The 14,368-nt window shown below is 42.3% G+C and overlaps 1 protein-coding gene across 3 annotated transcripts in view; it reads left to right on the plus strand.

Annotated features, from left to right (window-relative positions):
• Window positions 1-6,663: 6,663 nt before the first annotated feature.
• BARD1 (BRCA1 associated RING domain 1) overlaps window positions 6,664-14,368 on the plus strand; it is a 142,815-nt gene continuing 135,110 nt past the window's right edge. For 2 of the 3 annotated variants that reach the window (XM_069075205.1, XM_069075206.1), the window contains exon 1: window positions 6,664-6,907. In XM_069075205.1, the coding sequence (XP_068931306.1) occupies window positions 6,768-6,907 (140 nt within the window). In that variant the 5' untranslated portion in view covers window positions 6,664-6,767. The remainder of the gene's footprint in view (window positions 6,908-14,368) is intronic. The other variant, XM_069075207.1, reaches the window with a different exon arrangement.

A 14,368-nucleotide genomic window follows, 5' to 3' on the forward strand; every position in this document is an offset into this window, starting at 1 on the left:
CCATCCATCCATCCATCCATCCATCCATCCATCCATCCATCCATCCACCCACCCACCTATCCACCCATCCAGCTATCATCTATCTATCTGTCTGTCTGTCTGTCTGACTGTCTGTCTATCTCCTTTGTAGATAATGGTTTACACTCTGGGCTTCTTGGGGGGTAGGGGCTAGTTTTGCCTTTTCTTTGTATCTCTAGAACTTAGTACAATACCTGGCACATAGTTGGTGCTTAATAAATATTGATTGATTGGTTTGATCTACTTACCTTTCCAGTATGTATTATTTCATATAATTTCCCCTTCCTGCATTCTCTCTTCTGGTCAAACTGGTCTGCTTGTACTCTAGCTCCCTTCAAAACCCTCTTGGGGGGGGGGGTTACCTTGTAGCTGAGATATTCCTCAGTGTCTCTAGCTTTTAGTGCTGCCTCATTCTTGAAATTACTTTATAGTACTGAGCATTTATTTATCTGTGTATCTACCCAGTAGCCTATAAGCTTTAATTTTTTTTCTATTTGCATTAGCAGGCACAGCATCTTATAGAAAGTAGGTACTTTAATGTTTGAATTGAATTGAATAGCATATTGAAGTTTACAACAATAGGGTGAGACAAGCAGCCCAAACTTTAGCATCCCTTTTCTAAAGGTCAGCCAACTGACTTGTTCATATTCACAGACCTAGCAGCCAAGATTCAGACCTAGGACTGATGACTTCCCTAAGAAGTCCTGCACTCTTTCTAATGTGTCTAATACCTGTATGGCTGATATGAACAAATAGGTAGCACAGTGGATAGAATGTGGGAGCTGGGGTTGATGGGGTGCTTGGGATCTATGTTTGTAAAATCTATTTGTAAATTCAATTTGTAATACCAGTTTGTAACATCAGTAATGATGGGGTGCTTGGGATCTACATTTGTAACATGTCAGTAAAACTTTGTAACATCAATTTGTAAAACCAGTCTGTAAAAATCACGTATCCTTTCCCAGCCTCAAACTCTGCCCCTTCCCCCTATCTGCTCTCTGCCTAGGCAACAACTCTTGTGACTCTTTTGTCCTAGCTTAATCTCCTCATGTCTCTTCCCGTCTGGCCCAAATCTCATCTCCAAGTTAAACTATCTATGAACTGAAGCCACAAGTTCTTCTCAGTCAGCCCTAACTTTTATCTATGCACTGAGGTCCCTTACATCCATCCTGTCAGCCCTGACAATGGCAGCCTCTAATGGAAATGAAAATTTAAAGATCTTCCCTGCCCCTAGGCTAAAGTTCACCTGGAACCTGGGGTGGGAGGCTTGTTTTTCAGTAGGTACTTTTTGATTGGCCAGTGGGTCCAGAAGGTTGTTACATTCTCTGAGCCAGGAGAAGGCTATATGAGCCCTGATGTGTAGCTTTGTTTTGGGGCTCACTTTGAGAAGTGTTCTGTGATTTGATGAAACTCTGGGAAGCCATTGTTGAGAGTCCCCCAGCTTTGAAAAACCCAGATGTTGAAACCCAGATGTTGACTGGGTATGGATGTAATGGTTGGACAGTTTGGAAACTGTCTACTTGATCTGTTTCTCTGTCTTGATAATTCTGTCTGTATATTCTGAAGTTTGGGGTGCTGACCTTTTTTCCCTGAACTAGGTAAATGATACATATTTGACTGATTAAAGTAAGCTTGTTAACACATTTTGAGTTGCTTTCCTTTATCAAAGCAGATCCAAGAACCTGTGTTGGCAGCCACCCCGGGGACGCTGCTACACAGCCCTACCCTTTAAAAGTAAAAGCCTGTACCCCTCTCACTTGCAGGTCCCCTAAGGATCCTTGCCCACTGCAAAGCGTAGAATAAACTTTTTCAACTCTGAGCTGAATTCTTTCTAGACTGAATCGCAGGTTTTGGTCTTAAGATAAGATCAGAGTCCCTGCTGAACCTAATAGCCATCCCTCATCAGAGTCAGGAAGATCTGAGTTTGAATCCTGCCCCAAATACTTAGTCAATGTGTGATCTTGGGCAAGTCACTTACCTTGTTTCTCAGATTGAGTTTCCACATGTGTAATATACAAATAATAGCCCCAACCTCAAAGATTGGTGTGAGGCTCAAATAAATATATACAAAACTCAAAGTGCTATGTTGGAGAAGAAAATGTCAAACCATTCCAGTATCTTTGCCAAGAAAATTCCATAAATGGGACCACAAAGAGTGGGACACGATTAAACAACTTAAGGACAACAACAAAATGCTAGTTATTGTAATTACCACACTTCTACAACAGGCTGCCTCTCACAGGAACTACCCTGGTCACCTTCGTTAATGCAGTTAATTAAATTAATTAGTTAATGCCGAATCAATGCAGTTTCTAAAACCTGCTTTACTCATAACCAGGGAGGACATTTAGCAATGGAAAGATCAGGAACCATAGCCCCAGGAGATTCCTTCCATGTCCATTTCAGACTTTTGAAATCCAAGCACTCTTCAAGGACACCCAGGGGTTTCCTGTTACAGGTGAACAGAAGCATCTGAGTGAAGAATGAAATGAGAAGTCAGAGTATTGTTACTGACTTCTCCTGGCTCCTTGGGGATGATCACATGAAGCATCATTTCTGTTTTTAAATGACTGAATTTCCTCGCATTTCAAACAAGCTTTTCCCTGTGTTGTAGCAACATGTATGGGGGTTATCAAATCAGGTATTGGCAGAAGGAAGCAGAGGGCAGAAGGATGGAAAGGTGGGAAACCCAGGGAGCCCCAGCTGTATTATGCTTTTTATTAATACACTTTAAAATTTGTGTTCCTCTCACTTCTGGGTAAGCTATGCCTCTGTGCTCAAAAACATCAATAGTTACAGTTACAGGGTTTTGCAGAAACCCTGCAATAAACAAACAAAAAAATCCTTTGCCAATTAAAAAAAATGCCAACTTGTGAAATTTTCAACCAGCCCTCTGCATGCTTAATTGGTGTTATAGTCATAACAGAATCATAAAGCTGGAAGGAGGCTTGGAGATTGCTTCTCCTAATACCTTGATTTGATAAATGAGAAAACTGACTTTCAATTTTCTCAGCCGTAAAATGAGATGGTAGGATTATAGCTGAAGGGACCTTAGAAATCATTTTAGGGATAAGGAAATGGAAACTAAGTGACTTGTCCAAAGTCACATGGATAGCAGCTCTTAGACCTTAGATTTGATATATATGTCTTTGACATTCAAAGCTGGATCCTTCCTATATGTGCTCTATATTTCACTTACTTGAACATGACATTCTATGTTCTGTCCAGTGTGTTTGCATTGAGCTGTTAATACTAGAACACCTTCCTTCAAAATTCAGCTCAAATCCCACTGACTTGAGTAGGACTTTTCCAGCTCCCTCCGAACCTCCTCACTCCTCCCCTCCCCCCCCCCCCAAGGAAATAGCTTCTCTTCTTAGATCTTCATGATTTAAAAACAGAGACAAAAACAAAAATCAAGGAGGAAAAAAACATTTACTTTTTTGAATGGATTCTTAAATCTTCAAAACTTTTATTAAGTCTTTGGCCCCCAGAAAGTCCAAGAACTATATATATTTTTTTACTCTTTTGGAGGGCAATTGGGGTTAAGTGACTTGCCCAAGGTCACACGGCTAGTTTTTGTGTTAAGTGTCTGAGGCCAGATTTGAACTCAGGTCCTTCTGACTCCAGGGCCAGTGTTCTGTTCACCTAGCTGCCCCCTAAGAACTATATTTAACATAAAAAAAGGTTGATTAAATATAAGCCCTGGAAGGAGTAATAATAGCTAGCTATCATTTATGTAACACTTTAAGTCATGACAACCCTGGGAGGTAGGTGATCTTTATTTTACAGATGAGGAAACTGAAGCTAAGAGACTAGTCTAGGGTTCATAAAGCTAGTGGGATCTGAGGAAGGATATGAACTCAGGTCTCCCTGACTACAAGTGTAGATCTCTGTTAATTTTTCTGACATCTATGTGAGTCTTCACTCCAGAGGATGTGCTAGAGGTCACCCAGTCCAAAGTCATCAGGTGTGACAGATAGACTCTGAGGCCTGGACAAGGAAAGTTAATTGTGAAGGGTGATATAACTAGTAAGTGTCAGGGTCAGGACTAGGTTAGAGGTGGGGATTTGGGGATGATGAGGGGAACTAATGATAGTGATGTCCTCCTCCCCCTTAAAAAAAAACAAAACAAAACAAAAAGAGGGTTTTTAAAGTATTTAGAAAAAAATGCATAGAAGAGAGGAAAGCTAGGAGTACTCTATAACAGTGCTGGGCACAGTCAGGAAGACCTGAGCTCAAATTAAGTCTCATACTGTGTGACCCTGGGTGTAATGTAACACCAAGGAAAGGCAACTTCCCAAGGTTCAAAATACCAGCATAGGTGCTCTCCATTTTATTCAGTGACCAACCAAGAACAGAGAAGATCAAAACATGACATCATTCCAAATACAGCATTTACTAAATGTGATTAAATAATCTCCAAGGACTACCCCACCCCAGGACCTTCCAATCATTCAATCAATTACAAAGTCTCTGTTCTAAATACTTCTCCACCCCTAGGCTATACCTTCATTTAGTCCACCACAAAGCACAAAAAGGTCAAAAGTTCCCCACCCCTGGATCACAATTGAATCTGCCCCAGAGTTACATCAAGTTTAAGCATAGCACTTAATACCCAAATGGAGGTATTTTCTTCATCTTGACACGAGGCAAGTTCTCAGCAATCTTAGTTCCTGGGGAGACAAGGCTTAGCAAGGCCACAAGATACATTGCCAGTCCCTTCATTAATTCATCCTCTGTCTGTAGAACAGTCCTAGAACCCCTGAAAACATTAGCAAAACCCTCTCCCAGGATTTCTGTAAACATACAACAAGAAAATCCTTCTTCAGGGCTTCTGAACCAACAGAAAGGTTCCCAGACCCCTGCAACAACAGCACTGTCCTTCACCAGTGGACAAATCTGGCAAAACAACATCAAAACAGACAGACAAAGTACCAGCAAAACAGCCATGTCTCCTCAGTCCTTGGCAGCTCAGGGGGCAGGTCTCAAAAGTCCTGGGCGATTCAAAGTGTCCCTCAGCAATCCTTCTCAGTCTCTCTCTCTGTCTCCATGAGGTGCTGCTTCCAAAAAGTTCTTCTGCCTCTCTCTTGTCTCTCCAAATCTACGTCACCAGCTCCTCCCAGTTCGTGTCTCTCTTTTCAAGTCAACAAGTCCATCCCAAAGGTGGGATTAACAAGCTCTGGGTTTTAACACAATCAATTTGAAAAACCAAGCCAATACAGGGGAATCTTTAAATGCCATTACTATCACACTGGGCCACTCACTTAATCTGCTTGCCTCAATCAATGAACATTTATTAAGAATCTAGTATGTGCCCTGCTCTATGCTAAGCCCCTGAGATATAAGAAGAGACCAAAAATTGTCCCTGCCCTTCCTCGTCTGTAAAATAGAGACTACTTCTCAGGGTTTATTGTGATGATCAAATGAAATAATAATTGTAAAGTGTCTGGCACATAGGAAGTAGTATATAAATGTGAATGATCATTATTTCAGCTATAAGTTAACAGAAAAGTTCACAGGGAGACACAGACTGGCAGGACAGCTTTGAAATGAACAGGCTGAATTTCTCACACCAGTATCACAAAGTCCAAGTGAAATTTTAGTTTTAATAAAACTTAATCAAGGATTACACATTTTAATTAAGCTTATTAAAATTTAGAACTGTGTTAAGAGTTTTGGGTCATCCTTGTAAAAACAAAATTAAGCCACGAAGTTTTAAGTTTATTAAAGCTTAATTAAAGACTACTTACTGTAGTTAAGCTTACTAAAATTCAGACTTGCACCAACTTTTGGGACACCCTTGTAAAACAAAGTTAAGCCACAAAGTTTTAAGTGTACTAAAGCTTAATTAGAGGTTACACACTTTAGTTAAGCTTATTAAAATTTGGAACTGCACTAAGAGTTTTGGGACACCCTTGTATATAGCAAAATTCAGCCACAAAGTTTTAAGAGTGTTAAAGCTTAAAGATGACACACTTTCATTTAAGCTTGTTAAAATTTAGGACAGCACTGAGTTTTGGGACACCCCTGTATAACAAAATTCAGTTACAAAGCTTTCAGTGTTTTAAAACTTAAAGATTCTATTTTAATTAAGTTTATTAAAATTAAGAACTGCACTAAGATTTTTTGGGACACTCCTGTATAACAAATTTCAGTTACAAAGTTTTAAATATATTAGAATATAATTAGAGATTATATTTTAATTATTATTAAAGTAAGGAACTGCACTAAGACTTTTTGGGACACCCCTGTATAACAAAATCAGCCACAAAATTTTAAGTGTATTAAAGGTTAATTAAAGATTCTATAACAAAGTTATACATCCACAAAGTTGTGGGTGTCTTCAAGCTTTAATTAAGGACCACACATTTCGGTTAATCTCATTAGCATTTAGAACAGGTATTGCAGACCTAGCCCAGAGATCCAAGGCGTCACAGAAGATGCTGTTAGGGTTCACTGTAAGGTCAAGTTCTGGTCAACCACGAGCAGCGGGGAGCGCCGAGCCTCACCCAAGGCTGCGGCGGGGGGCGCTGGGCTCCTTGGGCTCTCGCTACCCGGACTCCGGAGCGCGTAGGCGAGGCCTCAGTCCCCGGGACCGCCCCCTTCCCCGCCTCCTCGGAGGCTTTTCCCGCGCTCCGCGCCCCGCCCCGCCCCGAGCGCGCGCGGCTGCCGGCCCTTGGCGGGCGCAGGAAGTTTGCGGCGTCCCGGAAAGTTGCTCGTTGCGGGGGTTCGGGGCCCGGGGCGCGGGGATGCAGCGCGAGCCTCCTCTGAGGGTGCGCTCCGGGAACCAGCAGTGCCCCGAGCCCGCCATGCAGCCGGCCGGAGGAGCCTGGGCCCACTGCCGCGCGGCGCTGGAGCAGCTGGAGACGCCGCTGCGCTGCTCGCGCTGGTAACTATCGCCGGCCCCTGCTGCGGGCCCGGCCTTCCGGGGCCCCGGGTCCGCGAGTGACCCCCGGGAGCAGAGCCGCCCCCGTGCTCCCGAGGAACTTGCATCGGGCAGCTCCCCCCCTTCCTGAATTCGTACTAATGGGGCCGGGCTGCGTTCTGTTTGACCTGAGAACCCAAGTGCATGCGTGCAAATGGAGCGGATGCAGTTAGTGCGGTTCCGTTCCGTGGGAGCGCCCGGAATGAATGGGCAGGGAACGAAGCTGGGAGGAGCGGGGCCTGGGGCCTGGGCAGTGCCTGGGAGGGGCTCCGCCGGCCTGTGGTTACCGGGAGGAAGCACCTGGTCTGGTGGGCAGCCGAGCCTTGGGCTTGAGTGAAGGGTCGTGGAGGGGCCGCCTGTGCGCCTCCTTGCCTTCGTCAGCATTTCCGTGGCACTCCCTGGGGCTTGTCTCTAACCTCTGGCTTAGAACAGAGAGTTTAGAATAAATTAATAGTAATAAAACAGCATCATAATATAACAAATTAATAGGAATAAATAAATAATAGCTTAAGATAAAATTAACCAAATTACAAAGGGACAGTAAATACAGTATCATATTTGTAAATATCATTTATGGAAATGTAGTAATTAGCAAGAAATATTATAATTGTATCCAGTGTATGTTGATGTGAGTTCGTGCCTTTTGGTTTCCAGTTAGAAGTTACTCAGCACAAAAACCTGTTGCACCAAAGAGAGAGGCTTTGTTTGTTTGTTGAAATGAGGATTTTACTTGGTTCCCCCCGCCCCTTGGCAGGTTTAGTTAATGTTAGTTCTGCTTAAATTTGCGTGGAAAGTTGCAGATTTTGGCTCTGCCAGACGAGAATTGGAAACTAGGAACCTGACAGCGCTGGATGCAGTGCAGACTTCTCTCTTTTCTGCGTGTCTTGGGGGCGTGTGGGGGCGGGGCTGGTGGTGAGCAGTCAGGTGTGTAAAAGTAGCCAGTGTATTCCTCTGCTGATCAGATCTGTTACTGGAATGTGGAAAGAAAAGGCCTTAGAAAAACTGAGTGCCGCTCCCTTGTTTTACAGAATGGGAAACTGAGGCCCAGAGTGAGGGGCCTTGTCAGAGGTCACATAGATAGATCTAGATTGTAGATGGATAAATTGAAGAATGAGTTAAGGTAGCGTAGAGCCAGATGTTAGATAAATTGTTTAGTGTCTGTACCAGGCACTGTGCTGATATAAATTTAAACAAGACCCGAATGTGTGATGGATTATGATTGTTCTCTAAGAAATGATGAAAGTGATGACTGTAGAGAAGACTAGGGATATTTACATAAACTAATGCAGTCAACAAGTACTTATTAAGACTTAGTATACAAACTGAGTAGATCCTCGTTTTATAAAATAGTGTTTATTTTAGTTGGGCAGTCAGAAATAAATGAGAAAGGAGCAAAGCGTGAAGGAAGAAAGGCGAACTGAGGGGACAGGTACTGTTCGGCTCAGTGGATAGAGTGCCAAGCCTGAAGTTAAGAGGAATCATCTTCCTGAGCCCAAATCTAGCCTTGTACTCTTACTTAGTGGCTGTGTGACTCTGGGCAAGTCCCTTTACCTTGTTTGCCTCAGTTTCCTCATCTGAAAAATGAGCTGGAGAATGTAATAGCAAACCACTCCAGTATCTCTGCCAAGAAAACCCCAAATGGAAACATGAAGAGTCTGCTGGGCTTAAAAGGACTGAACATCAACAACAAATAAAAGCTGTGAATCCAAATCAGAGCTTTGAAAAGAAGTTTGCATTCTGGTGAGGGAAAGAGGGAGCCCGGCTTCCCAGTGGCTGAATCCAAGGTTTTTTTTGGGGGGGTGGGGGATAAGGGATTTGAGGATGTTGGCAGCATGATGTAGAGATGTCTGGGAAGTGCCTTGTAGGCCTGGTTGGGAATGAAATGAGGGCAAAGCTCACTGTTGCATGGCGGGCAGAGCTGGAGATTTCCAGGGAGTGGAAGGTGATATCAAGAGGACAGGTGGCACGGTGTGGAAATGTCTGGGGAGTTGTGGAAGAGCAGGCTAGAGACAGGAGAGTCAGGAATCATACAGGTTTAATTTCAAAGTGGGGGAAAAGGCTCGCAAGCCAGGAGAGCGATTAGAGGTGTGTGCGGGGCTCTGCCCCTAGTGGGGGCACCCGATGTAGTAGGACTGAAAGTTACTGCTTGTACCTGTGGTTACGCACTGAGCTGTAGCCCTGACAATGAAGGGTAACAGCAACAGTGACACAAGTTTGATTCATAGTGGGGTTTCATGTCTGGTGCTTGTCTGAGCCCAGACAACACCTGGTGCTGGCCAGAGCAGTACAGTAATTGTGATTTTTCCAGAGGGTGAGTGCAAAGGATTGTTGTTATGCCAAGCTCAGGGCACAGCCTGCTTGCTGGGCCTTAGACCTGGAAAACAGGGTGTCTCCTAATAGTATCTTGACAATGCAATTATTCCTTCTCCTGGTTTTAAGGTTAAGGAAGTAACGTTAAGGTTTGGAACCCAGGGCTTTTGATTTCTTGAATAGGAATCAACACTGTTTCTAACTCAGTGGACAGGACTTGAGGCCTAAAGTAAAGGTATTTAGGTGGTAGGTGAAATTACCCAAAATCAGGGAGAGGACCATCCTCTCCCTCTCTCCTTACTTTCATGGGATGCTCTAGATGAATATAAAACACAAATGTAGCCCAGGAGAAAATGATTAAGTGGCAAAGTATTATCTCCATTGAAGCAGGAGTCTGGAGGATTCTTGAAGATAGGTAATTCATCTCTGTCAGCCCCGAGCACTAATTTGGGGAAGGAGGGGGAAGTAGACATGGATTTAGGGAATGGGTCCCAGCTAACTAGACAAGTATGTATATTGCTTAAAGTAGGCAATAGAAATTTTATTAGTTTATCAACACGCTCAATGAGGCAGTGGGCAGGCTTAGTGGGTGGAGTGCTTGGGCTTGAAGATCTGATACTTCCAGTTGTCCTGGTGACCATGGAAAAAATTATCTATCCTCTCTGAACCTCACTTTGCTAATCTGTGAAATGGTAATAATAATACCTCCACTGACTATTCTATGGGGTTGTTGTGAGGCTCTGAGATCGTGTATATACATGTACTTTGTAAGCTAATTTAAAGTGTTCTAGAAATCTCATTTTTTAATCATCCTGTAAAACCAAATGGGTGTGGAGGAAAACAGGAGGGGATGGGGTGAAGATGTATAATCTGATTTTGACTCTACTTTTTGTTTATTTTTTTGAGGGGGGAAGGCAAGGCAATTGGGGTTAAGTGACTTGCCCAGGGTCATACAGCTAGTAAGTGTCACCTGTTGGAGGCAGGATTTGAACTCAGGTCGTCATGACTCCAGGGCCTATTCACTGCATCTCCTAGCTGCCCCTCATTGTCTTGAGCTAATCATTTTCCTTCTGTGGCCCCCAGTTTCCTCAAATTCCTCATACTTAGTGGCTCTGTGACTCTGGGCAAGTCCCTTCACTTTGTCTGCCTCAGTTTCCTCAGTGTGAGGGGTAGGGTTGGATTAATTAGTTTCTGGAGGCTTTTTCTACCCTAAAATTCCATGGTCCTATAAAAACCCTTGTCTTTGAATCCATATTCACCTGGGAACCTCTTGGTAATTGGGTTTTCCAAGGGTCTTAACAACAGGAATGAAAGGTACGTGTTTAGCTGGCAGTGAAGACTTCCATTATACATAAGCAATTTGCTATTTTGACTTGTATATTTTTGGAGCTCAGCTAACTGGAATTAGGCTCCCAGGTCTCCTGCTGACCTGGGATGGGGCTCTGTGATCAAGCCCTCAAGCAGAATCAGCCCTTCAGCCCTTCTCACCAAACAGTCTAATGAATGAAAGGGAAAAAAGGACATACAAAGCTACCCCTCCATCTTCATCATTTCCTCATGGCCAACCAAAAGGAATGAGGAAGAGAGCCAGATAATAGATTTCTGTATGCTTCTAGTCAACAAGAATTTATTTGGTACCTACTGTATCTGACACCCTGTTCTAGGTACTGGAGGTGCAAAAATAATCCCTGCCCACATAGGACAGTTTGATAGTAGATGCTTCAGTTCTACTGGGAAAAATAGACTTTTTCAGCATTTCTGCTGGGAAGTTGGCTGCAAAAAAGAGTATCTGAACAGAAATGTTCCTGTACTTTGTATAGCTCTGTTTCACTTGAATCCAGTTCACTCTAAAGTCAGGATATCAGCCTCGTGATATCACTGGCCTTCTTATAGAATGTAGGATGAAAACAACAATAATGTTAATGGGGCAGGTAGGGGATTCCCTGTGAATAGAGAGCTAAGTCTGGAGTTAGGAAGACCCGAGTTCAGATTGGCATCAGACACTTACTGTGTGACCCTAGGCAAGTCACTTGAACTGTTTGTCTTACTTTCCTCATCTGTAAAAGGGAGATAATAATAGCACTCCCAGGATTGTGAGGATCAAATAATAATTGTAAAACACACCATCATCATCAACATCTTGGAAAGAGTCGTCCCGGCCGTGGCTCAAATTAAGACCCAAATTCTTACTCTTTTAGCTGTTTATTCTAAATGACTGCCATTCTCTAGTAACTTTGCAAAGATAATTACTTTTGTTTTAACATGTTCCTTCCTGGATTTAAAAGCAAACAAACAAAAACAAGCAAAAACTAATTAATGTAAAGAGGCTAGATAGTAATACTTGAGTTTTAGTTCTTAGCTTCTCTTGGCATCCACTGTCTGTTGGACTCTCCAGAGAGATAATACATTATGTTTTCTGTGTATGGCCTGGTGATTGCTTACTGGGGATTCAGAGACCAAACGCAACAGTCCCTGGCCTCAGGGAGCTTTCATTCTCTTAAGTCTTACTGAACTCTTCATACATATTGCTCACTTAATCCTTAACTGTTTCTTGTGAAATAATTATTATCTCCATTATATTGGTGAAAAACTGAGGGGCCTAGTTAGTGTGGTACCCCTAGGGCCTCTCATATAACTCCTAGGACAGTGCTCTGGAGGTTATGACCCCTCACATCTGATTATAATTCTCCAGAGTAAAATTGGAAGGAATCACTTCCATTACAGATCATAATGCAATAAAATAAGTAATCAGTTCAGGGAGATTATGGAGAGTTTCTAACATATACACTACCACCAATATTTAACCCTCTTGAAATACTTTTCTTTGTGGTACTTTGTGACTTTTAAGGTGTCTGAATTTTCTGGTTTTTGAACATCCCTTTTGACTCTTTTACTTCCATACCATTTAAGAGTTTGCCATTTGGAGATTACTAGTTCACTAGGGGTAATTAGTTTTCTCTGAAAATATACTTCTTCTGAAAAGCAACGGAATAGGGGCAGCTAGGTGGTGCAGTGAATAGAGTACCAGCCCTAGAGTCAGGAGGACCTTAGTTCAAATCCAGCCTCACAAACTTAACACTTGCGCAAGTCATTTAACCCCAATTGCCCTGCCCTCCCCGCTCCAGAAAGAAAAAAAAAGCAATGGAATATTCATTTTTTTCTAGAGAAAATGTGTCAAATGAAGTCTTATTTTGCATCAGGTTTTATTGTATCCTATCCAGAAGTTTTAATCAACAAACCTGCTATGTGACTTGGGAGTGGGGTGGGATAATTTACTAAGCACCTCCTATATGCTAGGTGCTAGTTGCTGGGGATAGAAAAAAGTGAATCAGTTATAGACACTCCCCCCACCCCAGTGTATCTGGAGAAATAACATGTCTTCTAAATGGGACTGCTAAAGAATATACATAATTCATGGTACTACATAGAACTGTTACAAAAATTACAATTAACCACGTATTATGGCACAGATGTTGCAAATAAATGTGAAAAGGCAGGAATGGGAATCACTTCCATCACAGATCATAATGCAATGAAATTAGTAATCAGTTCAGGGAGATTGTGGAACGTTTCTAACATATAGACTGTCACCAATCTTTAACCCTCTTGAAATACTTCTTTGTAGTACTTTGTGACTTTTAAGGTGTCTGAATTTTCTGGTTTTTTAATATCCTTTTTGACTCTTTTACTTCCATACCATTTAAGAATTTGCCATTTGGAGATTACATTTCTGACTTTTTATCCACACAAGTGTGGTGATTACACAGACCAGTGCATCCCCATTGGACAGCTTATCAGTGCCTATAGTAGTAATTGAAGGCAGTTTCACTGCTAGGAACGGTCAACATGGTCTAGTGGATAGAGTGATGGATGTGGAGTCAGCAACCTTGGAAATCCTGCCTCTGACTTTGAGTGTCAATAATTGTAATAGTACCTGTAATATGATAGGATTGTTAGGATTCCCAAATGAAATATGTAAAGTACTTGGCAAGTCAGTTTTTACTGTGATGATGATAATTGTGGTGGTGGTGGTGGTGGAGGTGTCAGTCAATAAACATTTAGTACCTACTATGTTCTAGGAGAGGGCAGCTAAGTGGTGAAGTACTTGAAGTCAGGAAGATGTGTGGCCTCAGACACTTGTTAGTTGTGTGACCCTGGGCAAGTCATTTCACCCTGTTTATCTCAGTTTCCTCATCTGTAAAATGAGCTGGAGAAGGAAATGGCAAACCCCTCCAGTATCTTTGCCAAGGAGACCCCATAAAAGAAGTAACAGGTGAAAAATGACCAAAAACAATGTTCCAGGCACTGTGCTAAGCGTTGAGGATGCAAATAGAAATAAAAACAAAGGTAATCCCTGCCTTCCTGAAGTTTACACTCTAATCAGGGAAGATAGCACACCCAAAAAAGAATCTGGGAGGAAAGAAGATACCTGACTTAGCGTGATGGGGAGTTCCCAAGATCAAAATAAAGTCCAAAATAAAAAGAATAAAAATCCAAAGTCCAAAATAAAAAGAAAGATCTAAAGCAGTGCAGTTGGTGGTAAAGGTGGAGAAAACTCTGCTGAACCCCCTTTTTAAATAGAAGCCCTGCTCTTCTGGTCTAAGGGGAATGGTAAGCTGTGAGTACCAGATGTGGTGAGCTGGCTGCATTACAGGACATGTTTTTTTGACCTTTAATGATACCTAAGGCCTCAAAGTGATGTCAACTAATGTGCTAGACCAGATGGTGATCGATATGTAGATCTGGGCCTTCTCAAAAGTTCCAGAGCTATTTCAAAAATGAGAAAAAATGAAGTTAGTCCAGTTCTCTCTTTGAGAGGCAACAGACAACACATTAGTGATATTGGGAAAAAAAAGTAGTTTGTTCCCAAAGGAAGTGGGAGTTGACAAGCAGAATGGCAGTGTATAATCCCAGGTTTCATGTAAATTCAGATTGTGACAGCTACTTAGTGAATTATAATAATTAGGTGTGTATTTGCATTTTTGATTGGCTTCCAGTGATTTGGGGAATTTTCAGTGTTCTTTTGTTTGTCTTTAGAATAACAACATTGAAAAGCAGTGTACACTTTGTAGCTTTTAGATGTCTGTTGAGATGTCTTTTCTGTTCTTCTTTTTG

This window comes from Petaurus breviceps, unplaced genomic scaffold (genome assembly GCF_028583685.1).
Source record: "Petaurus breviceps papuanus isolate PSGF00001 unplaced genomic scaffold, PetGlider_PUasm1.0 90903, whole genome shotgun sequence".
Lineage (NCBI taxonomy): Eukaryota > Metazoa > Chordata > Mammalia > Diprotodontia > Petauridae > Petaurus > Petaurus breviceps.